The 27,826-nt window shown below is 45.7% G+C and overlaps 1 protein-coding gene across 1 annotated transcript in view; it reads left to right on the forward strand.

Annotated features, from left to right (window-relative positions):
- Positions 1–22,229: 22,229 nt before the first annotated feature.
- The window catches only part of LOC135196974 (peroxiredoxin-2-like), a 33,983-nt gene continuing 28,386 nt past the window's right edge, over positions 22,230–27,826 (forward strand). Inside the window, exon 1 of the mRNA XM_064223848.1 lies at positions 22,230–22,506. Within this exon, the coding sequence (XP_064079918.1) occupies positions 22,341–22,506 (166 nt within the window). The 5' untranslated portion in view covers positions 22,230–22,340. The remainder of the gene's footprint in view (positions 22,507–27,826) is intronic.

Raw genomic sequence — 27,826 nt, forward strand, 5'->3', positions numbered from 1 at the left:
TTCCCAACAATAACCGAATCAAAGCCGACCCAGTTCCCGAGAAATAACGAATCAAAGCTGACCCACCCAAAAAGTCCCGAAAAAGAAGCAAAAATCAAATCCTGACACCCCAAATTTCCCGCAGAACCAAATCAAAGCTGACCCAGTTGTCCCGACAAGAACCGCAAATCAAAGCCGACCCGCCCAGTTTTCCCGAGATAACCAAATCAAAACCCAACCCTGTTCCCGATAAGAACCGAATCAAAGCCCGACCCAGTTCCCGACAAGAACCGAATCAAAGCTGACTCAGTTCCCGACAAGAACCGAATCAAAGCTGACCCAGTTCCCGACAAGAACCAAATCAAAGGCTGACCCAGTTCCCAACAAGAACCGAATCAAAGCTGACCCAGTTCCCGACAAGAACCGAATCAAAGCTGACCCAATTCCCGACAAGTACCGAATCAAAGCCGACCCAGTTTCCGACAAGAACCAAATCAAAGCCCGACCCAGTTTCCCGACAAGAGCGAATTAAAGCTGACCAGTCCCGCAAAGAACCAAATCAAAGCCCGACCCAGTTCCCGACAAGAACCGAATTAAAGCTGACCCAGTTCCCGACAAGAACCAAATCAAAGCTGACCCAGTTCCCGACAAGAACCGAATCAAAGCTGACCTAGTTCCCAACAAGAACCAAATCAAAGCCCGACCCCAGTTTTCCCCCGTTAGACAAGAACCGAATTAAAGCTGACCCAGTTCCCGACAAGAACCAAATCAAAGCTGACCCAGTTCCCGACAAGAACCGAATCAAAGCTGACCCAGTTCCTGACAAGAACCAAATCAAAGCTGACCCAGTTCCCGACAAGACCAAATCAAAACCTACCCAGTTCCCGACATGAACCAAATCAAACCAGACCAGTTTCCCGACAAGAACCGAATCAAAGCCGACCCAGTTCCCGACAAGAACCAAATCAAAGCTGACCAAGTTCCCGACAAGAACCGAATCAAAGCCGACCCAGTTCCCGACAAGAACCAAATCAAAGCCCGACCCAGTTCCCAACAAGAACTGAATCAAAGCAGACCAAGTTCCCAACAAGAACCGAATCAAAGCCGACCCAGTTCCCGACAAGAACCAAATCTAAGCCCGACCCAGTTCCCGACAAAAACCGAATCAAAGCTGACCAGTTCCCAACAAGAACCGAATCAAAGCCGACCAGTTTCCGACAAGAACCGAATCCAAAGCTGACCCAGTTCCCGACAAGAAGCAAATAAAATCCTGACCCAGTTCCCGTCAAGAACTGAATCAAAGCTGACAGATTCCCAACAAGAACTGAAGCAAAGCCGACCCAGTTCCAGACAAGAAGCAAATCGAAGCCCACCTGTTCCCGACAAGAACCAAATCAAAGCCCTACCCAATTCCCAACAAGAACCGAATCAAAGCCGACCCAGTTCCCGACAAAAACCGAATCAAAGCTGACCCAGTTCCCGACAAGAACCAAATCAAAGCCCGACCCAGTTCCCAACAGAACCGAATCAAAGCCAACCCTGTTTTTTCCCGAACAAGACAAGAATCAAAGCGACCCATTCCAACAAGTAACCGAATCAAGCCGACCCCAGTTCCGACAAATAAAACGAATCAAAGCTGACCCAGTTCCCGAAAAGAAGCAAATCAATCCTGACCCAGTTCCCGACAAGAACCAAACCTAAGCTGACCCAGTTCCCAACAAGAACCGAATCAAAGCCGACCCAGTTCCCGACAGAACCAAATCAAAACCCAACCCTGTTCCCGACAAGAACCGAATCAAAGCCCGACCCAGTTCCCGACAAGAACCGAATCAAAGCCGACTCAGTTCCCGACAAGAACCGAATCAAAGCTGACCCAGTTCCCGACAAGAACCAAATCAAAGGCTGACCCAGTTCCCAACAAGAACCGAATCAAAGCTGACCCAGTTCCCGACAAGAACCGAATCAAAGCTGACCCAATTCCCGACAAGTACGAATCAAAGCAGACCCAGTTTCCTTCCGACAAAGAACCAAATCAAAGCCCCGACCAGTTCCCGACAGAACCGAATTAAAGCTGACCCAGTTCCCGACAAGAACCAAATCAAAGCTGACCCAGTTCCCGACAGGAACCGAATCAAAGCTGACCCAGTTCCCAACAAGAACCAAATCAAAGCCCGACCCAGTTCCCGACAAGAACCGAATTAAAGCTGACCCAGTTCCCGACAAGAACCAAATCAAAGCTGACCCAGTTCCCGACAAGAACCGAATCAAAGCTGACCTAGTTCCCAACAAGAACCAAATCAAAGCCCGACCCAGTTCCCGACAAGAACCGAATCAAAGCTGACCCAGTTCCCGACAAGAACCGAATCAAAGCTGACCCAGTTCCCGACAAGAACCGAATCAAAGCTGACCCAGTTCCCGACAAGAACCGAATCAAAGCTGACCCAGTTCCCGACAAGAACCAAATCAAAACCGACCCAGTTCCCGACAAGAACCAAATCAAACCAGACCAAGTTCCCGACAAGAACCGAATCAAAGCCGACCCAGTTCCCGACAAGAACCAAATCAAAGCTGACCAAGTTCCCGACAAGAACCGAATCAAAGCCGACCACGTTCCCGACAAGAACCAAAATCAAAGCCTGACCCCAGTTTCCCCAACAAGAAACTGAATCAAAGCAGACCAAGTTCCCAACAAGAACCGAATCAAAGCCGACCCAGTTCCCGACAAGAACCAAATCTAAGCCCGACCCAGTTCCCGACAAAAACCGAATCAAAGCTGACCAGTTCCCAACAAGAACCGAATCAAAGCCGACCCAGTTTCCGACAAGAACCGAATCAAAGCTGACCCAGTTCCCGACAAGAAGCAAATAAAATCCTGACCCAGTTCCCGACAAGAACTGAATCAAAGCTGACCAGTTCCCAACAAGAACTGAAGCAAAGCCGACCCAGTTCCAGACAAGAAGCAAATCAAAGCCCAACCCTGTTCCCGACAAGACCCAAATCAAAGCCCGACCCAGCTCCCGACAAGAACTGAATCAAAGCTGACACAGTTCCCGACAAGAACCGAATCAAAAAGCCGCAACCCAGTTCCCAAAAAAAAAAAACAAGAACCAAATCAAAGCCTACCCAATTCCCCAACAAGAACCGAATCAAAGCCGACCCAGTTCCCGACAAAAACCGAATCAAAGCTGACCCAGTTCCCGACAAGAACCAAATGAAAGCCCGACCCAGTTCCCAACAAGAACCGAATCAAAGCCGACCCAGTTCCCGACAAGAAGCAAATCAAAGCTGACCCAGTTCCCGACAAGAACCGAATCAAAGCCGACCCAGTTCCCGACAAGAACCAAATCAAAGCTGACCAAGTTCCCGACAAGAACCGAATCAAAGCTGACCCAGTTCCCGACAAGAACCGAATCAAAGCTGACCCAGTTCCCGACAAGAACCGAATCAAAGCCGACCTGGTTCCCGAAAAGAACCAAATCAAAGCCCGACCCAGTTCCCAACAAGAACTGAATCAAAGTTGACCCAGTTCCTGACAAAAACCGAATCAAAGCCGACCCAGTTCCTGACAAATGCAGAATCAAAGCCCGACACCGTTCCCGACAAGAACGAATCATAGCCCGACACCGTTCCCGACCAAAACCGAATCCAAGCCCAAACCCTGTTCCCGACCGACAAAATCAAAGCCCAAACCAGGTTCCCCGACAAATACCGAATTAAAGCTGACCCCATTCCCAAAAAAAACCGAATCAAAGGCCAACCCTGTTCCCGACAAGACACGAATCAAAGCCCGCCCCATTCCCAACAATAACCGTATCAAAGCCGACCCAGTTCCCGACAAGAACCAAATCAAAGCTGACCCAGTTCCCGACAAGAAGCAAATCAAATCCTGACCCAGTTCCCGACAAGAACCAAATCAAAGCTGACCCAGTTCCCGACAAGAACCGAATCAAAGCCGACCCAGTTCCCAACAGAACCAATAAAACCCCAACCCTGTTCCCGACAAGACCACCCGAATCAAAGCCAGACCCAGTTCCCGACAAGAACCGAATCAAAGCCGACCCAGTTCCCGACAAGAACCGAATCAAAGCTGACCCAGTTCCCGACAAGAACCAAATCAAAGCCTGACCCAGTTCCCAACAAGAACCGAATCAAAGCTGACCCAGTTCCCGACAAGAACCGAATCAAAGCTAACCCAATTCCCGACAAGTACCGAATCAAGCCGACCCAGTTTTCCGACAAGAACCAAATCAAAGCCCGACCCAGTTCCGACAAGAACCGAATTAAAGCCCGACCTAGTTCCCGACAAGAACCAAATCAAAGCTGACCCAGTTTCACGACAAGAACCGAGAATCAAGCTGACCCAGTTCCCAACAAGAACCAAATCAAAGCCCGACCCAGTTCCACAGAACCGAATCGAAGCTGACCCAGTTCCCGACAAGAACCGAATTGAAGCTGACCCAGTTCCCAACAGACCGAATCGAAGCTGCCCCCCAGTTCCAACAAGAACCGAATCGAAGGCGACCCGTTCCCACAAGAACCAAATCAAAACTGACCAAGTTCCCAACAAGAACCGGAAATCAAAAGCCGACCCAAGTTCCCAACAAACCAAATCAAAGCTACCAAGTTCCCGACAAGAACCGAATCAAAGCCGACCCAGTTCCCGACAAGAACCAAATCAAAGCCCGACCCAGTTCCCGACAAGAACCGAATCAAAGCTGACCCAGTTCCCAACAAGAACCGAATCAAAGCCGACCCAGTTTCCAACAAGAACCGATCAAAGCTGACCCAGTTTCCGACAGAAAGCAAATCAAATCCTGACCCAGTTCCCGACAAGAAACCGAATCAAAGCTGACAGTTCCCAACAAGAACTGAGCAGACCGACCCAGTTCCAGACAAGAAGCAAATCAAAGCCCAACCCTGTCCCGACAAAGAACCAAATCAAGCCGACCAGTTCCCGAAAAGAACCAAATCAAAGCTGACCAAGTTCCCGACAAGAAGCAAATCAAATCCTGACCCAGTTCCCAACAAGAACCGAATCAAAGCTGACACAGTTCCCGACAAGAACCGAATCAAAGCCGACCCAGTTCCCGACAAGAACCAAATCAAAGCCGACCCAATTCCCAACAAGAACCGAATCAAAGCCGACCCAGTTCCCGACAAGAACCGAATCAAAGCTGACCCAGTTCCCGACAAGAACCAAATCAAAGCCTGACCCAGTTCCCAACAAGAACCGAATCAAAGCCGACCCAGTTCCCGACAAGAAGCAAATCAAAGCTGACCCAGTTCCCGACAAGAACCGAATCAAAACCGACCCAGTTCCCGACAAGAACCAAATCAAAGCTGACCAAGTTCCCGACAAGAACCGAATCAAAGCCGACCCAGTTCCCGACAAATGCAGAATCAAGGCCTGACCCCGTTCCCGACAAGAACCAAATCATAGCCCGACACCGTTCCCGACCAAAACCGAATCCAAGCCCAACCCTGTTCCCGACCAAAACAAAATCAAAGCCCAACCCGGTTCCCGACAAATACCGAATTAAAGCCGACCCCATCCCCGACAAAAACCGAATCAAAGGCCAACCCTGTTCCCGACGAGAAACGAATCAAAGCTGACCCATTCCCAACAATAACCGAATCAAAGCCGACCCAGTTCCCGACAAGAAACGAATCAAAGCTGACCCAGTTCCCGACAAGAAGCAAATCAAATCCTGACCCAGTTCCCGACAAGAACCAAATCAAAGCTGACCCAGTTCCCGACAAGAACCGAATCAAAGCCGACCCAGTTCCCGACAGAACCAAATAAAAACCCAACCCTGTTCCCGACAAGAACCGAATCAAAGCCCGACCCAGTTCCCGACAAGAACCGAATCAAAGCCGACCCAGTTCCCGACAAGAACCAAATCAAAGCTGACCCAGTTCCCGACAAGAACCAAGTCAAAGCCTGACCCAGTTTCCCAGCATAAGAACCGAACTCAAAAGCTGACCCTAGTTCCCGAACAAGAAATACCTAATCAAAGCTGATCCCAATTCCCCCGAACAACAAGTTACCTAATCCAAAGCCGACCCCAGTTTCCGACAACGAACCTCACTCAAATCTAAAAGCCGACCCAGTTTCCCAGACGAAGAACCGAATTAAAGGCTGACCCAGTTACCCGACAAGAACCAAACAAATCTGACCCTGACCCGGTACCCGACAAGAACCGAATCAAAGGCCTACCCAGTTTTCCCAACAAGAACCAAATCAAAGCCCACGACCCATGTTCCCAAACAAGAACCGGAATCGAAGCGTGACCCAGGTTCCCGACAAGAACCGAATCGAAGCTGGACCCAGTTCCCTGACAAGACCAAATCAAAGCTGATCCAGTCCCGACAAGAACAAATCAAAACCGACCCAGTTCCCGACAACAAGCAAATCAAACCTGACCAAGTTCCCAACAGAACCGAATCAAAGCCGACCCATTCCCGACAAGAACCAAATCAAAGCTGACCAAGTTCCCGACAAGAACGAATCAAAGCCGACCAGTTACCCGACAAGAACCAAATCAAAGCCCGACCAGTTCCCAAAAAGAACTGAATCAAAGCAAACCAAGTTCCCAACAAGAACCGAATCAAAGCCGACCCAGTCCCGACAAGAACTAAATCAAAGCTGACCAAGTTCCCCTGATAAGAACCAAAATCATAATCCTTGACAGTTGTTTCCCGACAAGAACCGAATCAAAGCTGACCCAGTTCCCGACAAGAACGAATCAAATCCTTGACCCAGTTCCCGACAAGACCGAATCAAAGCTGACCAGTTCCCGACAAGAACCGAATCAAAACCAGCCGACCCCAGTTCCCGACAATAAGCAAATCAAAGCCCAACCCAGTTTCCCGACATGAACCGAATCAAAGCTAGACCCATTCCCGACAATAAGCAATCAAATCCTGACCCAGTTCCCGACAAGAAACGAATCAAAAGTTGACCCCAAGTTCCCAACAAGAACCCGAATCAAAGCCGACCCAGTTCCCGACAAGAACCGAATCAAAGCCGACCCAGTTCCTGACAAGAAGCAAATCAAAGCTGACCCAGTTCCTGACAAGAAGCAAATCAAATCCTGACCCGTTCCCGACAAGAAACCGAATCAAAGCTGACCTTTCCCAAACAAGAACCGAATCAAAGCCACCCAGTTTCCCGACAAGAAGCAAATCAAAGCCCAACCCTGTTCCCGACAAGAACAAAATCAAAACCGACCCAGTTCCCAACAAGAACCGAATCAAAGCCGACCCAGTTCCCAATAAGAACCAAATAAACGCCCGACCCAAGTTCCCAACAAGAACCGAATCAAAGCTGAACCCAGTCCCAACAAGAACTGAATCAAAGCTGACCCAGTTCCTGACAAGAACCGAATCCAAGCCGACCAGGTTCCCGACAAGAACCGAATCAAAGCCGAGCCAGTTCCCGACAAGAACCAAATCAAAGCCCGACCCAGTTTCCCGAAAAGAACCAAATCAAAGCTGACCCAGTTCCCGACAAGAAACCAATCAAAGCCGACCCAGTTCCCGACAAGAACCAAATCAAAGCCAGACCCAGTTCCCAACAAGAATCGAATCCAAGGCCGACCCAGTTCCAAACAAGAACTGAATCAAGCTGACCCAGTTCCCGACAAGAAGCAAATCAATCCTGACCCAGTTCCAGACAATAACCGAATCAAACGCTGACCAAGTTCCCGACAAGAAACCGAATCAAAGCTGACCCGGGTTCCCAACAAGAACCAAATAAAAGCCCGACCCAGTTCCCGGAAAAAGAAAAAAAAAACCCAAATCAAAGCTTGACCCAAGTTTTCCCAACAAGAAACCAATCAAAGCGAACCCGGTTCCCGAAAGAACCAAATCAAAGCCCGAGCCCTCCAATCCCACAATAATCGATTTCCCAAAGCCGACCCAGTTCCAACAAGAACTGAATCCAAGCTGAACCCAGTTTTCCTAACAAGAAGCAATTCAATCCCTGACCCAGTTCCAGGACAGACCGAATCAAAGCTGAACAAGTTCCCGACAAGAACCGAATCAAGCTGACCCAGTTCCCCACAAGACCAAATAAAGCCCGCCCAGTTCCCAACAGAACGAATCAAAGCCGACCCAGTTCCCGACAAGAACTGAATCAAAGCTGACCCAGTTCCCGACAAGAACCAAATCAAATCCTGACCCAGTTCCCGACAAAAACCGAATCAAAGCTGACCCAGTTTCCGACAAGAACCAAATCAAAGCTGACAATTTCCCGACGAGAAGCAAAATCAGTTCCGACCCGAGTTCCCGACAAGAACCGAATCAAAGCTGACCCAGTTTCCGAAACCAAGAAGCAAATCAAAAACCTTACCCAGTTCCCCCGACAAGAATCGAATCAAAGCTTACACAGTTCCCGACAAGAAAACAAATCAAAGCCAACCCAGTTCCTGACAAGAACCAAATTCAAAGCCCGACCCAGTTCCCGACAAGAACCGAATCAAAGCCGAGCCAGTTCCCGACAAGAACCAAATCAAAGCCCGACCCAGTTCCCAACAAGAACTGAATCAAAGTCGACCCAGTTCCTGACAAGAAGCAAATCAAAGCTGACCCAGTTCCGGACAAGAACCGAATCAAAGCCGACCCAGTTCCCGACAAGAACCGAATCAAAGCCGACCCAGTTCCCCAACAAGAACCGAATCAAAGCTGACCAAGTTCCCAACAAGAAACTGAATCAAAGCCGACCCAGTTCCCGACAAGAACCAAATCAAAGCCCAACCCAGTTCCCAACAAGAACTGAATCAAAGCTGACCAGTTCCGACAAGAACCGAATCAAAGCTACCCCAGTTTCCGAAACAAGAACCGAATCAAAGCCGACCCAGTTCCCAACAAGAACCAAATCAAACCCCGATCCAGTTCCCGACAAGAACCGAATCAAAGCTGACCCAGTTCCTAACAAGAACCGAATCAATGCCGACCCAGTTCCCGAAAAGAAACGAATCAAAGCTGACCCTGTTCTTGACAAGAAGCAAATCAATCCTGACCCAGTTCCCGACAAGAACCGAATCAAAGCTGACCAGTTTCCGACAAGAACCGAATCAAAGCCGACCCAGTTCCCGACCAGAACGAATCAAAGCCCGAACCAGTTTCCCGCCCACAAGAACCGAATCAAAGCCGACCCAGTTCCCGACAAGACCGAATCAAAGCCGACCAGTTCCCGACAAGAACCGCAATCAAAGCCTACCCAGTTCCCCAACAAGAACCGAATAAAGCCCGACCCAGTTCCCCACAGAACCGAATCAAGCCGACCCAGTTCCGAAAAGAACCGAATCAAAGCTTGACCGTGTTCCCGACAGAAGCAAAATCAAATCCTGACCCAGTTCCCGACAATAACCGAATCCAAAGCCGACCCAGTTCCCGACAAGAACCGAATCAAAGCCTACCCAGTTCCCAACAAGAACCAAATAAAAGCCCGACCCAGTTCCCAACAAGAACCGAATCAAAGCCGACCCAGTTCCCGACAAGAACCGAATCAAAGCTGACCGGGTTCCCGACAAGAAGCAAATCAAATCCTGACCCAGTTCCCGACAAGAACCGAATCAAAGCTGACCAAGTTCCCGACAAGAACCGAATCAAAGCCGACCCAGTTCCCAACAAGAACCAAATCAAAGCCCGACCCAGTTCCCAACAAGAACCGAATCAAAGCTGACCCAGTTCCCAACAAGAACCAAATCAAAGCTGACCCAGTTCCCGACAAGAACTGAATCAAACCTGACCCAGTTCCCGACAAGAACCAAATCAAAGCTGACCCAGTTCCCAACAAGAACCGAATCAAAGCTGACCCAGTTCCCGACAAGAACCAAATCAAAGCTGACCCAGTTCCCGACAAGAACCGAATCAAAGCCGACCCAGTTCCCGACAAGAACCAAATCAAAGCCCGATCCAGTTCCCGACAAGAACCAAATCAAACCTGACCCAGTTCCCGACAAACGCAGAATCAAAGCCGACCCAGTTCCCGACAAGAACCGAATCAAAGCCGACCCAGTTCCCGACAAGAACCAAATCAAAGCCCGATCCAGTTCCCAACAAGAACCGAATCAAAGCCGACCCAGTTCCCGACAAGAACTGAATCAAAGCTGACCCAGTTCCCGACAAGAAGCAAATCAAATCCTGACCCAGTTCTTGATAAGAACCGAATCAAAGCTGACCCGGTTCCCAAGAAGAACCAAATCAAAGACCGACCCAATTCCTGACAAAAACCGAATCAAAGCCTAACCCAGTTCCCGACAAAAACTGAATCAAAGCCCAACCCAATTCCCGACAAAAACCGAATCTAAGCCGACCTTGTTCCAGACAAAAACCGAATCAAAGCCCAACCCAATTCCCGACAAAATCCGAATCAAAGCCCAACCCAATTCCCGACAAAAAACAAATCAAAGCCCAACCCAATTCCCGACAAAAACCGAATCTAAGCCGACCCTGTTCCAGACAAAAACCGAATCAAAGCCCAACCCAATTCCTGACTAAAACTGAATCAAAACCCAACCCAATTCCCGACAAAACCCAATTCAAAGCCCAACCTAATTCCCGACAAAAACCGAGTCAAAGCCGACCCTCTTCCAGACAAAAACCAAATCAAAGTCGACCCTGTTCCCGACAAAAACCAAATCAAAGCCGGCCCTGTTCCCAAGAAAAACTGAATCAAAGCCCGAAACCATTCCCAATGAAAACCGAATGAAAGCCTGACCCCATTCCCGACAAAAACAGAAACAAGGCCCTAATCCCTTTCCAGAAAAAAATAAAATCAATGCCCAACCCCTTTCCCAACAAAAACGGAATCAAAGACCAACCCCGTTCTTGACAAAAACCGAATCAAAGCCCGACTCCGTTCCCGACAAAAAACCGAATCAAAGCCTGACCCCACTCCCGACAAAATCTGAATCAAATCCGACCCAGTTCCCAACAAAAACGGATTCAAAGCCCACCCCTGTTCCCGACAAAAATCAAAACCATATCAAAGCCAACCATGTTACCGACAAAAACCAAATCAAAGCCCGACCCCGTTCCCAACAAAAACTGAATCATAGCCTGACACCGTTCCCGACCAAAACCGAATCCAAGCCTGACTCCGTTCCCGACCAAAACTGAATCCAAGCACGACCCCGTTTCCGACCAAAACTGAATCCAAGCACGACCCCGTTTCCGACCAAAACCGAATCCAAGCCCAACTCCATTCCCGACCAAAACTGAATCCAAGCCCAACTCCATTCAAGACCAAAACTGAATCCAAGCACGACCCCGATTCCGACCAAAACTGAATCCAAGCACAACCCCGTTTCCGACCAAAACCGAATCCAAGCCCAACTCCATTCCCGACCAAAACCGAATCCAAGCCCAACTCCATTCCCGACCAAAACCGAATCCAAGCCCAACTCCATTCCCGACCAAAACTGAATCCAAGCACGACCCCGTTTCCGACCAAAACTGAATCCAAGCACGACCCCGTTTCCGACCAAAACCGATTCGGATCCAAGCCCAACTCCATTCCTGACGAAAACCAAATCCAAGCCGAACTCCATTCCCGACCAAAACTGAATCCAAGCCCAACTCCATTCCTGACCAAAACCGAATCCAAGCCCAACTCCATTCCCGACCAAAACAGAATCCAAGCACGACCCCGTTTCCGACCAAAACCAAATCCAAGCCCGACTCCATTCCCGACCAAAACTGAATCTAAGCACCACCCCGTTTCCGACCAAAACTGAATCCAAGCACGACCCCGTTCCCGACCAAAACCGAATCTAAGCCCGACCCGTTCCCGACCAAAACCGAATAAAAGCCTGACTCCGTTCCCGACCAAAACCAAATCAAAGTCGACCCGTTCCTGACCAAAACCGAATCAAAGCCCTCCCTCATTCCCGACCAAAACTGAATCCAAGCACAACCCCGTTCCCGACCAAAACCAAATCAAAGCCCGACCCCATTCCCAACCAAAAGTGAATCAAAGCCCGACCCCGTTCCCAACCAAAACCGAATCAAAGCCCGACCCCGACCAAAACCGAATCAAAGCCCTCCCTCATTCCCGACCAAAACTGAATCAAAGCCCGACCCCGTTCCCGACCAAAACTGAATCAAAGCCCGACCCCATTCCTGACACAAACCTAATCAAAGTCGAGCCCGTTCCCAACAAAAGCAGAATCAAAGCCCGACCTTGTTCCCGATAAAAACTGAGTCAAAGCCCTGCCCCGTCCCTGAGAAAAACTGAATCAAAGCCCGACCCCATTCCCAACAATAACTGAATCAAAGCCCGACCTCGTTTTCAACATAAACCAAATCAAAGATTGACCCCGTTCTCAACAAAAGCTGAATCAAAGCCCGTTCCCAACAAATGCAGAATCAAAGCCCGACCTTGTTCCCGACAAAAACTGAGTCAAAGCCCGACCTTGTTCCCGACAAAAACTGAGTCAAAGCCCGGTCCCGTTCCCGACCAAAACCGAATCAAAGCCCGACCCCATTCCAAACAAAAACTGAGTCGAAGCCCGACCCCGTTCCCAATAAAAACCGAATCAAAGCCTGACCCCGTTCCAAACAAAAACCGAATCAAGCCCGACCCCGTTCCCAACAAAAACCGAATCAAAGCCCGACCCCATTCCCAACAAAAACCGAATCAAAGCCTGACCTCGTTCCCAAAAACTGAATCAAAGCCCGACCCCATTCCCAACAAAAACCGAATCAAAGCCTGACCTTGTTCCCAACAAAACCCGAATCAAGCTTTGAACCCGTTTCCCAACAAAAACTAAATCAAAGCCCGTTTCCCCAAACAAATGCAGAATCAAACCACCCCGACCTTGCTCACGACAAAACTGAGTCAAAGCCCGACCTTGTTCCCGAAAATCTAAGTCAAAGCCCGCCCGGCCCCCATTCCCGAAGAAAAATAAACGAATCAAAGTTCGACCCCACCCTTCCCAACAAAAACCGAATCAAAGCCTGACCTCATTCCCAACAAAAACTGAATCAAAGCACGTTCCTGACAAATGCAGAATCAAGCTCGACTTGTTCCCGACAAAAACTGAGTCAAAGCCCGACCCCGTTCCAACAACAAACCAATCAAAGCCCGACCCCGATCCCTAAAAAAAACCGCCCGACCTCGTTCCCAACAAAAACCGAATCAAACCAGCCCGACCCGGTTCCTTAAAAAAAACCGCCGACCTCGGTTACCCAACAAAAACCGAATAAAGGCCTAAACCTCCTTCCCGACCAAAAAACCCAAATCAAAGCCCGACCCCATCCAGAACCCCAAAAAACCCGAATCAAAGCCCGACCCTGTTTATCCCAACCCTCTCCAAAAAATGAAATCAAACGTACCGAACCCGTCCCGATAAATGCAGAATCAAATAAGCCCAACCCCCCAACCATTCCGGACAAAAAACCAATCAAAGCCCGAAACACGTTACCCTACAAAAACCACCGAATTAAAGGCCACGACCCCATTCCCAACAAAAATCCGATTCAAAGCCTGACCCCACCATTAACCAATAAAAACCGAAATCAAATCCGCACCCGTTGCCCAACCAAAAACCCGAAATCGAAAGAAAGCCCGACCCCCATCCCGACAAAAAACCAAATTTTTTTCAAAGCCCGAACCCCGTTCCCGAGAAAATTGAACTCAAACCCGACCCCAGTTCCTGACGAAATCCTGAATCAAATCAAATCAACCTTCGTTCCGGACAAAAAACCGAATCAAAGCCCGAACCCCATCCCGACAAGAACCACCTAATCAAAGCCGACCCACGTTCCACGACAAAAACCTAATCAAAGCCCGACCCCGTTCCCGACAAAAAAATCCTAATCAAAGCTTGACCCTGTTCCGACAAAAACCGAATCAAAAGCCCGGATTCCACTTCCGACACAAACCGAATCAAAGCCCAACCCCCCCGTTCCCGACAAAAGCCTAATCAAAGCCCGACCCTGTTCCCGACAAAAACCTAATCAAAGCCCGAAGCCGTTCCCAACAAAAACCGAATCAAAGCCAACCCTGTTCCCGCCAAAAAACCGACCGACCAAAGCCCGAACCCATTCCCAGACAAAAACCGAATCAAAGCCCGACCCCATTTCCCAACAAAAAACCGATCAAAGCCGACCCTGTTCCCGATAAACCGATCAAAGCCCGACCCTGTTCCCGACAAAAAAACCGAATCAAAGCCCGACCCCGTTCCCGACAAAAAACCGAATCAAAGCCAACCCCGTTCCCAACAAAAACCAAATACAAGACCGACCCCTTCCCTAACAAAAAAACAAATCAAAGCCCCGACCAACCGCATTCCGACAAAAACCTAATCAAGCCCGACCCCATTACCGACAAAAACCTAATCAAAGCCCGACCCCTGTTCCGACAAAAACCTAATCAAAGCCCACCCCCGTTCCAAAAAACAAAAACCGAATCAAGCCCGACCCCGTTCCCAACAAAAACCGAATCAAAGCCCGACCCCATTCCCAACAAAAAACCGCCATCAAAGCCTGACCTCGTTCCCAAAAAACTGAATCAAAAGCCCGCCCCAATCCCAACAAAAACCGAATCAAAGCCTGACCCTTGTTCCCAACAAAACACCCGAATCAAGCTTGAACCCCGTTCCCAACAAAACTAAATCAAAGCCCGTTCCCCACAAAGCAGAATCAAACCCCGACCTTGCTCACGACAAAAACCTGAAAGTCCAAAGCCCGACCTTGTTTTTTCCCCGAAAAAAACGAAAAATCGAGTCAAAAGCCCGGCCCCCATTCCGAGAAAAATGAATCAAAGTTCGACCCCATTCTCAACAAAAACCGAATCAAAGCCTGACCTCATTCCCAAACAAAAACTGAATCAAAGCACGTTCCTGACAAATGCAGAATCAAAGCTCGACCTTGTTCCCGACAAAAACAAAAACTGAGTCAAGCCCGACCCCGTTCCCAACAACAACCAATCAGCCCCAGCCACCCCCGTTCCCTACAAAAAAAAAACCGCCCGACCTTCGTTCCCAACAAAAACCGAATCAAAGCCCGACCCGGTTCCTTAAAAATAACCGCCCGACCTTGTTCCCAACAAAAACCGAATAAAGCCTAACCTCCTTTTCCCGACAAAAAACCAAATCAAAGCCCGACCCCATCCCCGAACAAAACCGAATCAAGCCCCCGACCCTGTTCCCAACAAAAACTGAATCAAGTCCGAACCCGTTCCCGACAAATGCAGAATCAAAAGAACCATTCCGGACAAAAACCAAATCAAAGCCCGACCCGTTCCCTACAAAACCGAATTAAAGCCCCGACACCCCATTCCCAACAAAAAACCGATTCAAAGCCTGAACCCCATTACCAATAAAAACCGAATCAAAGCCGACCCCGTTCCCAACAAAAACCGAATCAAAGCCCGACCCCCATCCCGACAAACACCAAATCAAAGCCCGACCCCGTTCCCGACAAAATTGAATCAAACCCGACCCCGTTCCTGACGAAATCCGAATCAAATCCCGACCTTGTTCCGGACAAAAACCGAATCAAAGCCCGACCCCCATCCCGACAAGAACCTAATCAAAGCCCGACCCCGTTCCCGACAAAAACCTAATCAAAGCCCGACCCCATTCCCGACAAAAACCTAATCAAAGCCTGACCCTGTTCCGACAAAAACCGAATCAAAGCCGGATCCCATTCCCGACACAAACCGAATCAAAGCCCAACCCCGTTCCCGACAAAAGCCTAATCAAAGCCCGACCCTGTTCCCGACAAAAACCAAATCAAAGCCCAACCCCGTTCCCGACAAAAACCGAATCAAAGCCCAACCCTGTTCCCGACAAAAACCGAACCAAGCCGAACCCATTCCCAACAAAAAACCGAATCAAAGCCCGACCTCATTCCCACAAAAAACCGAATCAAAGCCCGACCCCTGTTCCCGATAAAAACCGAATCAAAGCCCGACCCTGTTCCCGACAAAAACAAAAAGAATCAAAGCCCGACCCCGTTCCCGACAAAAACCGAATCAAAGCCCAACCCCGTTCCCAACAAAAACCAAATCAAAGACCGACCCCATTACCAACAAAAACCAAATCAAAGCCCGACCCCATTCCCGACAAAAACCTAATCAAAGCCCGACCCCGTTCCCGACAAAAACCTAATCAAAGCCCGACCCCGTTCCCGACAAAAACCTAATCAAAGCCCAACCCCGTTCCAAACAAAAACCGAATCAAGCCCGGGACCCCGTTCCCACAAAAAAAAACCGAATCAAAGCCTGACCCATTCCAACAAAAAAACGAAATCAAAGCCTGACCTCGTTCCAAAAAACTGAATCAAAGCCCGACCCCATTCCCAACAAAAACAAAACCGAATCAAAGCCTGACCTTGTTCCCAAACAAAACCCGCCAATCAAAGCTTGAAAAACCCGTTCCCAACAAAAACTAAATCAAAGCCCGTTCCCCACAAATGCAGAATCAAACCCCGACCTTGCTCACGACAAAAACTGAGTCAAAGCCCGACCTTGTTCCCGAAAAATCTGAGTCAAAGCCCGGCCCCATTCCCGAGAAAAAAATGAATCAAAGTTCGACCCATTCCCAACAAAAACCGAATCAAAGCCTGACCTCATTCCAAACAAAAACTGAATCAAAGCACGTTCCTGACAAATGCAGAATCAAAGCTCGACCTTGTTCCCGACAAAAACTGAGTCACAGCCCGACCCCGTTCCCAACAACAACCAAATCAAAGCCCGACCCCGTTCCCTAAAAAAAACCGCCCGACCTCGTTCCCAACAAAAACCGAATCAAAGCCCGACCCGTTCCTTAAAAAAAAAAACCGCCCGGACCTCGTTCCCAACAAAAAACCGAATAAAGTCTAACCTCCTTCCCGACAAAAACCAAATCAAAGCCCGACCCCATCCCGAACAAAACCGAATCAAAGCCCGACCCTGTTCCCAACAAAAACTGAATCAAAGTCCGAACCCGTTCCCGACAAATGCAGAATCAAAGCCCAACCCCATTCCGGACAAAAACCAAATCAAAGCCCGACCCCGTTCCCTACAAAAACCGAATTAAAGCCCGACCCCATTCCCAACAAAAACCGATTCAAAGCCTGACCCCATTACCAATAAAAACCGAATCAAAGCCGACCCTCCCCGTTCCCAACAAAAAAAACCGAATCAAAGCCAGACCCCCATCCCGACAAAAACCAAATAAAGCCCCGACCCCGTTCCCGACAAAATTGAATCAAACCGACCCCGTTCCTGACGAAATCAGAATCAAATCCCGACCTTCTTCGCCGACAAAAAACCGAATCAAAGCCCGACCCCCATCCCGACAAGAACCTAATCAAGCCCGACCCCGTTTCCCGACAAAACCTAATCAAAGCCCAAGACCCCGTTCCCGACAAAAACATAATCAAAGCCTGACCCTGTTCCGACAAAAACCCGAATCAAAGCCGGATCCCATTCCCGACACAAACCGAATCAAAGCCCTTACCCCCTTCCCGACAAAAGCCTAATCAAAGCCGACCCTGTTCCCGACAAAAACCAAATCAAAAGCCCAACCCCACCCCATTCCCGACAAAAAAACCGAATCAAAGCCCAACCCCGTTCCCGGACAAAAACCGAACCCAAAAGCCCAGACCCCATTCCCGACAAAAACCGAATCAAAGCCCGACCCCATTCCCAACAAAAAACGAATCAAAGCCCGACCCTGTTCCCGACAAAAACCGAATCAAAGCCCGACCCCGTTCCCGACAAAAACCGAATCAAAGCCCGACCCCGTTCCGACAAAAAACCCGAATCAAAAGCCCAACCCGTTCCCAACAAAAAAACCCAAATCAAAGACCGACACATTCCCAACAAAAACCAAATAAAGCTCCGACCCCATTCCGACAAAATCCTCAATCAAAGCCCGACCCCCGTTTCCCGACAAAAACCTAATCAAAGCCCAACCCCGTTCCCGACAAAAACCTAATCAAAGCCCAACCCCGTTCCAAACAAAAAACCTAATCAAAAAGCCCGACCCCGTTCCCGACAAAACCAACCGAATCAAAGCCCGACCCCGTTCCCGACAAAAACCGAATCAAAGCCCAACCCCGTTCCCGACAAAAACTAAATCAAAGCCCGACCCCGTTCCCAACAAAAACCTAATCAAAGCCCACCCCGTTCCCGACAAAAACCTAATCAAAGCCCAACCCGTTCCCGACAAAAACCGAATCAAAGCCCAACCCTATTCCCAACAAAAACCTAATCAAAGCCCGACCCCATTCCTGACAAAAACCAAATCAAAGCCAGACCCCGTTCCTGACAAATACCGAATCAAAGCCCGACCGTTCCCCCGACACCAAAAACCTAATCAAAAGCCCGACCCTCCCGTTCCTGACCAAATACCGAATCAAAGCCCGACCCGTTCCTGACAAAAACCTAATCAAAGGCCAGACCCGTTCCTGACAAATACCGAATCAAAGCCCGACCCCGTTCCCGACAAAAACCAAATCAAAGCCCAACCCCGTTCCCAACAAAAACCTAATCAAAGCCTGACCCCGTTCCCGACAAAAACCAAATCAAAGCCAACCCTGTTCCTGACAAAAACCGAATCAAAGCCCACCCCATACTTGACATAAACCAAATCAAAGCCCTATCCTGTTCCCGAAAAAACCTAATCAAAGCCCGACCCAGTTCCCGACAAAAACCTAATCAAAGCCCGACCCCGTTCCCGACAAAAACCTAATCCAAGCCCAACCCCTTTCACAACACAAACCAAATCAAAGCCTGACCCTGTTCCCGACAAAAACCGAATCAAAGCTCGACCCTGTTCCCGACAAAAACTGAATCAAAGTCCAACCCATTCTCGACATGAACCAAATCAAAGCCCTATCCTGTTCCCGACAAAAACCGAATCAAAGCCCGACCACTTCCCGACAAAAACTGAATCAAAGCCCACCCCATTCTCGACATAAACCAAATCAAAGCCCTATCCTGTTCCCGACAAAAACCTAATCAAAGCCCGACCCCTTTCCTGACAAAAACCTAATCAAAGCCCGACCCCGTTCCTGACACAAACCAAATCAAAGCCCGACCCCGTTCCTTTTATCAGCCCAAAAACTGAATCAAAGCCCGACCCCACTCCCGACACAAACTATATCAAAGCCCGACCCTGTTCCCGACAAAAACCTAATCAAAGCCCAACCCCATTCCCGACAAAAACCTAATCAAAGCCCGACCCTGTTCCCGACAAAAACCGAATCAAAGCCCGACCCGTTCCCGACACAAACCAAATCAAAGCCCAACCCCGTTCCCGACAAAAACCGAATCAAAGCCCGACCCCACTCCCGACACAAACCAAATCAAAGCCCGACCCTGTTCCCGACAAAAACCTAATCAAAGCCCGAACCCGTTCCCGACAAAAACCTAATCAAAGCCCAACTACATTCCCGACAAAAACCGAATCAAAGCCCAACCCCGTTCCCGACAAAAACCGAATCAAAGCCCCACCCTGTTCCCGACAAAAACCGAATCAAAGCCCAACCCCGTTCCCGACAAAAACCGAATCAAAGCCCCACCCTGTTCCCGACAAAAACCGAATCAAAGCCCAACCCCGTTCCTGATGAATCTGAATATTTTGCTAACAGGAATGACCACACAAAGCAGACCATAACTCGAACATGATAAACACAGGTGAATAACAGTAAAACAAAGCTACTTGACTGTTTTTAGAGGCCACCAACTCTGAGTGTAATTCGCCTGTTACAGGAAAGCTGGAGAACTTCCACCAAGTTAAAAGAATGGCTGAAACCAGTCGAAACCAAGGGAACCATAGCATTTTGCTAATATTCATGAGCGCCCGCACGTAGGGGCAAGGGGTGTTGCGAATACTTTGACGACAGTGCACTAATTTAACCACGGTATTGTTGGGGGGATAGTCCTACCTGTATGGATAGGTCCCAGCCCTTACACAAGGACAGCTCAATGGAAATGCACTGAATTTTGATGATTTCATAAAAAAAATAATTCTCTGATACCATATTTACAAATTTACAAGGGGACTGACCAAAAATAAGGTTAAATTATACTTTGATGTAATGAAGACACAATGTGGCCACGCAACCACCAGAATCCAAGAAATCTTAAAGGAGCACAAAATTCTGCTTCAATAATCACAAGTACATGACCCCGATACAACACGGCTTAATCGCAAACACTTTACAAATCATTAAAGCCAATGATGGCAAAGGTATGAAACGATTACTTACTATACACTGTCATGGTCACCGAAGTCACTCAAGTCTCTCGCAACTCCCTTCCGTGTGGAACTGATCATGTTAACCGTAGAGTCCCCTCTGCCCAATTGATGGTAATTGGATGACTAGAAGCTAAAGAGAGAGTGCGATTACGGCTTCTGGGGTCTTTTTATACCCACATGGACTAGTCAGTTATGTTAAGATTTTTATTTATAAAAAGAGCATATCCTTTTCTTATATATATATATAAATTAATTAACTTATATACACACAGGGGAGCGTTCCATGGGGGGAGCTAGTGACTTGGAAATAAAATACAAAAATCACACGAGAACCATCACGTTCTTGCCTCCAAAGCGGGAAAAACGTAGAAAAAATATTCCATACACATACATTAATATATATATATATATATATATATATATATATATAATATATATATCATTCGAGCTACAAATGTCCTTTAATATCTAATTCGCTCTACCTCGGAATTGATATATTTTCATATATGTACCGAAGGGGAATTTTAGTTGAAAATAATTTCGTCCCCCCATGGGATCGAACCACCGTGCGGGGACGAAATTATTATCAATTAAAAATTCCCCTTCGGTACATATATGAAAATATATCAATTCCGAGGTAGAGCGAATTAGATATTGAAGGACATTTGTAGCTCGAATGATTTATATGAATCACGGTGATGTGATAAGTATTCATATAGTATATACCATATATATATATAGATATATATATATATATATATTATATATGTATGTATTTTTCCCTTTATCTCATCTTGCTTCACTTGAAATATTGGCATTGCAATTCCATGCATAATATATATATATATCATATATATATATATATATATATATATATATATATATATATATATATATATATATATATATATGTGTGTGTGTGTGTGTGTGTGTGTGTGTGTGTGTGATCACATCACATTAAGCTACAAATGCCTTTAATGTCTAATTCACTCTACCTCAGATCCAATATATTTTCATATACTAATGTCAGTTCTAATAATTCCGTCGGATCCCGAGCGCGAACCCAGGAACCCAGAAATCAGGACGCTGATGGTTTTTTTTTGAACCAACCTAGGGTTTAAAGTGTTTCTCTGCTTGATACCGGAAACTATCCATGTATGTATTAAGATTTGCCCCTCCCCGCTCACCCCTTTGGAAAATATGCTGCGGCAGCCCATGCATTTTTTTTGTTAATGTGAAATCATAGCTAAACTGAGTGACATATACTACGTAATCATGCCAGCATTATTAAAAACAAGAGGGCTTCGGGACCTTTTGAAATAAGCCAGACAAGTGTCCCAAATCTGTTAATACCGAAGAATACGCAAACAGCGAGGCCGGAAAAAATTTTTTTTTTTTCGTGTAGACCGCATGCAGTCTAACAACTTCAACGTCAGGTAAATATGGAAGTTTTATTTTGTTCCGTGCACTACGTAAGCCAGTAATGATTCACAAAATATTTATAATTGTAAGTTTTGAAAATTTACGTTGATATTTTAGTCGTATGTTTCCATGAATTTAAACATTATTAATTACAAATTTGGCTCCATGACATAATTTTCATTTTAAGCCTAATTGTCCCCGTTGTGATGCTGAGAATCCCTACAAACCACTTAACCAATCAGAGTTGGCCATGATCTAAGTGCCGAACGTTGAAGTGTTACCAACTACACGTTTTCGGCTACGTTTGATCCAAAAGAACTGACTCGTGGCATTTTTCATTTCTATTTATCTCACAAATTTTGTTTTCAGCGAGTCTTTCTATAGCAGCATTTATTTACATTGATATCTGTCGAATATCTGGTGAATGATAAACCGGGCATCATGTCATATATAGTATACTCTACCAAAAGTATCATAATATTATGGAACGATACTGACAGCTAAGTTTGAAAGTCGATTGATCGCTTTGTTATTATGAATACTTTTTTCCATTTCCTTTTGGTTGACATACTTTTTTCTGGTAAGACCTCGGAATCTGTTGGTGCTCAGCATCGACAGCCATAAATTTCGTATCTGGTAATACTGTCGTCCCGTCAACCAACCGACAACAATCTATCCGAGCAGGCTTACCCTGCAAATTACAAGCAAAATTCCCCACACAGACAGGTTGTCAACATGATTCCTAGTAAAAATACCATGTTTTTAGTCTTGATGTACATTGTGGCAGGAGTCCAAGGGAAACTGGCAGAAGAACAGTGTCATACCTTCGCTGGGGGAGCTGTTTACCCAAACACCGAAGGACGGGCATCTGGACATAATTTACAATGGACAAAGGCGTTGAGTGAGTAATTTCCGGACCTTTTGAAGGTGGCATGAAAACGACTTCCATTCAAATGTATAAATGGATGGTAGATCTATATAACTATTCCTCGGCGACCTACACTTTTTAGGATAAGGTATATACCTAGGTAGGGCAAACAACCAAGTGGACTACCTGGGCCAGTCTTGCCCGCTCGTTGACCCACCTTCCAGAAAAAGTTATTTAGTAACCCAAGAGGTGCTAGGGGGTTGCTACCAAAGGACGACGGCAATATTATGCATTAGCAACATCAGTAATGGAACCAATATTTTCTTGCTAATTTTTTAACTTAGCCTATCACCTAATGTTACACATGGTAGTATTCTCCTTGTTTCGCAGATTAATAATTAAATATGAAATACTAGATATTTAGAAAATTAATATTTAAAAAGAATATATTTTGGAAAGAAAACTTTCTTTTCGAAAAATGCATTTTAGTTTTGAAATGCTTTATACCTTATTTACTGATAGGGTAAACAATCACGGACGATCCACCATCATCATGCTGGCCGGGTCTTATTCACTCGATATTTAATTGGTGAAACAAGAATACAATTATAACTCTAAGCACACCATTCAAAAGATTGAAGTTCCGTCAACATAATGTGATATATGAAAGCCCCATACGAACTAAAATAAGCATGTGACGTGGCGCTCTTCGTAAAATATGTTTTCAAGGCAGTTTTGAAATCCAATATGGCGGCGATCGTGTGGCTGGCTGGTCTAATCACGGACTGTCCACCATCTTTCCCAGCCTTCCCAGCACTCATTTGAACAATGTTTGTGTATTTATGTAACATTTCTTGATCTTACTCAAGATTGCAGTTGTAATCAGCACAATAAAACAACATTTTGTTTCCTATATTAGTGAAAGTATGAAACTTGTTATTCCCGGGGTCATGGTTTGAACTGAATTCATTTTTACCTTGTAATCGGTGGTTTTATCCTTACTGCCATCACAACTGAAACTCCACAGTGCTTATTTGATGGTTATTATACACATTTTGGTCTCAATTCACTCCACATTGCACTTGAATCAAGTTGCTGTTCCTGGTTCCTAAGCACTCACTCCACAAACACAGTTACGAGCAGCAGACGACGACACTGCAAAGTTTTATTCCCTTAATTGTTTACTTTACTCATTATTTAGTTCAACTTTACTTTGTTATTTCAAAATGTTTATTTAATTCGTGTCTATTACCCCTTTTTTGCAACCAAATTACTCCGAAAAATTACAGATATTTCTAAAGTAGATACAATCTTATGTTTCTAACCTTGTCGTACATCTGGCTGCCGAAAACCATCGTGGAGCAGACGACAGATAAGTGGATTGTTTTTTTTTTGTTTTTTTTTTTTTCTAGCACTTTTCATTGATTTAAGTCTATATTAGTATTTTTATTTTGTTTTTTAATAATTGTATGCCAGAAATAAATGTAACCTTTAATGTTTTCATGCTAAGAATGGCAAAATCATCGTTGCCACATTAGTGGAGCTTCACACACATGCCGATGCATTATTATAAACTGTTTCCATGAATTCTAGTTGTCACAGTAATGCAATAATGATAAAATTGCTTTAATATTTATGTATATAGACTTTCAATACATAGGCTAATTTCACCAATTTCCATGTTTTGTGTAAGTCTTATACCCAGTTTGGAGGGTGAACACATACCAATTGGCAGGAGAGAGAGAGAGAGAGAGAAGGGAAGGTGAAGGAAGGAAGGACGGGTGGCGGTGGAGGTGGGGGAGAGGGTAGGTGGAGCTTTTTACATGTGTTCGTATCCATTTCTGGATAATGGAGTTTTTGTCTCTTGGTACAAGGACAAGTGTCGTTATTCTTTACGATTAATGATTCACGATACCCTTATAAATTACAGCACTGGGAGTAATACACTATAGCAAAATCTCGTTCTGATACGAGTGTTCGTTACAAAAATATTGCCAAAAAATGTGCTTGCACTGTCTCTGAAACCCATAGTAGGTATGCTGCTTAGTTGTCAATCAAGTTTTTTTGTAATCAAGTATTTTTTACAAGCTAGCTATTGTATAAATTTGTATTTTTCTCAATCAAAACATATGGTCCTCAATGCTAACTTTCCTCTTTTAACGACTTTCTGGTCATTGCAAATTTGGCCCCATTAATTTCTTATGGTGCGAAAACAAAAAGTAAATAATAAAGATATATATGCGCATTACGATTATAACAATTACATGAATAGCTGATAACAATCTACATAACTGGTAAACTGTTCTGCAAGAAAGTTGAGTATAGCAATTCATTTACAGGGTAATATTTTAGTTTCAACCATTATGGGAAATCTATTATATTGATATTTTCCCGAGTAAAGCACGTGATAACAAAACACTTCTTCTCAATACATTATTGTCGCTAATGCATACTTACAGAGAAAAAAAAAAGATTAAGTTTTTACCTCAAATTTTTCCTAAGTCGGGAGAGGTGTTTCCTCTACGGTAATGTTTACTTTTAATGAGCCCTCTAACTTACTTTCTTACGCAAACAAAAGCAGTTCCAGTTACTCATTATTGGCTGAGAGTGTGACATCGTTATGACGTCATGGGTTTCATAACCAATTACGAATGACTTGAGTCGAAAACTAAGTTTCACTAGCATTTCAGCGGAGTAATACAGTTACCGTCTAGTGTCCACTGGTATCCTTGTTTGACTGAATACTCGAATAATGAAGCGAAAAACGGCACTTTGTCTTCCTGTACCTATGGCAGAGGTAGTGGCTGGCCCTTCTGGCATTAATTTTGACAGACCTTCGATTTCCTACCGATTGTTTGCAGTGCAATGTGGTCGTCGGGTACCTGGCCACTTCCTACTTTAAGTTGCATGTCAGGGAACCTTGCAACGGCTTCACGTTTTCCCTCAAAGCACCAGCACATTTTTATCAACCAACAGTTTAAGGTAAGCTTCATTAATTTATAGAGTATATTATAATGGTGGTAGTATAACGATGTATACAGCAGTACCATCACTTTGGATTTGGTTTGATGGATGTTAGGTAGTGGCCTTAAGGGGGGGTCGCAGGGGGGCGGAGCCCCCCGCTAGGCCTAGGTAGGGTACAGGGCCCTAGGTAAGGTAGGTGGTTGTATTAGGTTCGGTAGTGCCCCGAAAATCACTGTGGCCTTAAGGGGGGTGCGCAGGGGGGCGGAGCCCCCCCCCGCTAGGCCTAGGTAGGGGTAGGGGTACAGGGCCCCTAGGTTAGGTTAGGTGGGTTTGTTAGGTTCTGTGTGCCCTGAAAATTACTGTGGCTTAAGGGGGGGTCGTTGGGGGGGGCCCTACCCCCCTCCCCCCGGTAGGCCTAGTTAGGGGTATGGGGGAGGGGTGCTGGAACATTAATTACTCATTTATTGCAAATATCATTTAATGCCCCAACACACCCTCCCCCCCTTCCCCCACCCAAAACCCCGGTTCCCAAAGGGTGTCCCCCTAATTGTGGGATGAACTAGGGTATACATAGTAAATCTCTAAATCGGTTGGTTTGCAGTCAAAATAACGTTAAATTCATTGAAACCACACTATTTCTGATGCAACAAATATATTTTTATTGCATTTTTCCAAATTTGGCTGAAACTAAAAATTTACCCATTTACAATACGTACGAAAGTCAAGATGTTGTGACTTCATAATACAGGACTTAAAAGAACGTTCTAATTCCGAAAAATAATTACTTATATTTGAGTCAGAATCGAGTTACTTTTTCAATAACTAATACTTTCAAATTAATTATCATAAATATGTAAAATATTGATGTTTTACTATTTATTTAAATAATTATCTAGTGCACGCTTCGTTGTCTTCTTCTACCAAAACAGTAGTTTCCTTAAAAACGTCATGGCCAGTGACCTTGTTCTGATTGTTGTGATGAAAGTGGCCCAGCGTCTATGGGGACAAGTGGTGTGCGGATTTATCACAGGAAATGGGAAGTTTGTTGACACAAGCGACTTCACAAACACCGAGATGGCGTCAATCTTCTAAGATATTTAAGCTTAAGTAAAAATTTCGAAAGCGTTTTGGTGAAATTTGCACTGTGTTGGCCACCCTTTACACTACCCTCTGTTTAAAGCTTTAAATTTGGCCTTAATTTCTAACTTTGGAGAAAATACTTACTTTGAAAGGAGAGTAGAGGTCTTTAGCTCCGTCTTTCCCCAACAAGAAGTCTTGACTGATGCCCATCTCCGGTGTCAGGACGCGTTATAAGTACTTTTTCAGAGGGTGGCATGCCGTGACTGTCAGTGTGTTGGGCCAGTCCATGCAGTTGTTTACCCTAATTTCACATTTTTTTCATGACAATATTACTCCTTAGCTATTCAAGAAACACCTGTAAGATTGCAAAATATATACAGCAGTTATTAATTGGTTGAATCGGTGTATGTGTGTGTGTATGTTAACGGACATATGCAAACTAACTTTTAAACCAATACAGTATTACTATCGTCACTGTCGCTATAATTGTCTGTCTCTATATCAGTATTTGATAGAAAAGAATAAGCATCATTATCACCAAAGTTTGCAATACATATAAACAAAAATTTATATAAATTTTCGAACGTAAATTCAAGATATGAAAGCCTCCCGGCCCCTGGGGCTGACGGAAGGTTTACAATTATGCTATTTTTATACCTATGATTAAGAGAAATCTGGCATCTTTTATGTTCAAGAGTGAGCTGAATGGCTGGTGAGATGGTTGACATCACTGAAACAGAGCTAAGGGGAGGGGCTAAATTAACCGCGATTTTTGAAAATGAAGCGTCGCTAATTTCTACGTCGTCCTTACGGCATATAAAGCATCGATTTTAGCGACACACCTTGTGGGTTAAACGTCCTGACACCAGAGATGGACACCAGTCACAAGTCATCGGTCGTGGAGGCAACACCTTGAGACCTCTACTTATCTTTAAAACTAAGTTTTCTCCCAAAGTACAAAATAATGTCATAATTTAAGATTAAACAGAGGTTAATGACAGTCTAGCCATGCGCAGTGCAAACTTACCTCCATGAGGCTTTCAAAATTTTCACTTAAAATACCTTACGTGTAGAAGATTGACGCCATCTCGATGTTTGAGGAGTCACTTGTGTCAATAAACTTAACATTTCATGTGCTAAAGGAGTGAATTAAGAACAAAATGTGTATAATTACAATTAGATAAGCACTGTGGAGTTTCAGTTGTGATGGCAGTAAGGATAAAACCAATGATTACAAGATGAAAATTAATTTCAGTTCAAACCATGACCCTGGGAATAAGAAGTCTCATACTTTCACTAATATAGGCAA

Source organism: Macrobrachium nipponense, chromosome 18 (assembly GCF_015104395.2).
Source record: "Macrobrachium nipponense isolate FS-2020 chromosome 18, ASM1510439v2, whole genome shotgun sequence".
NCBI lineage: Eukaryota > Metazoa > Arthropoda > Malacostraca > Decapoda > Palaemonidae > Macrobrachium > Macrobrachium nipponense.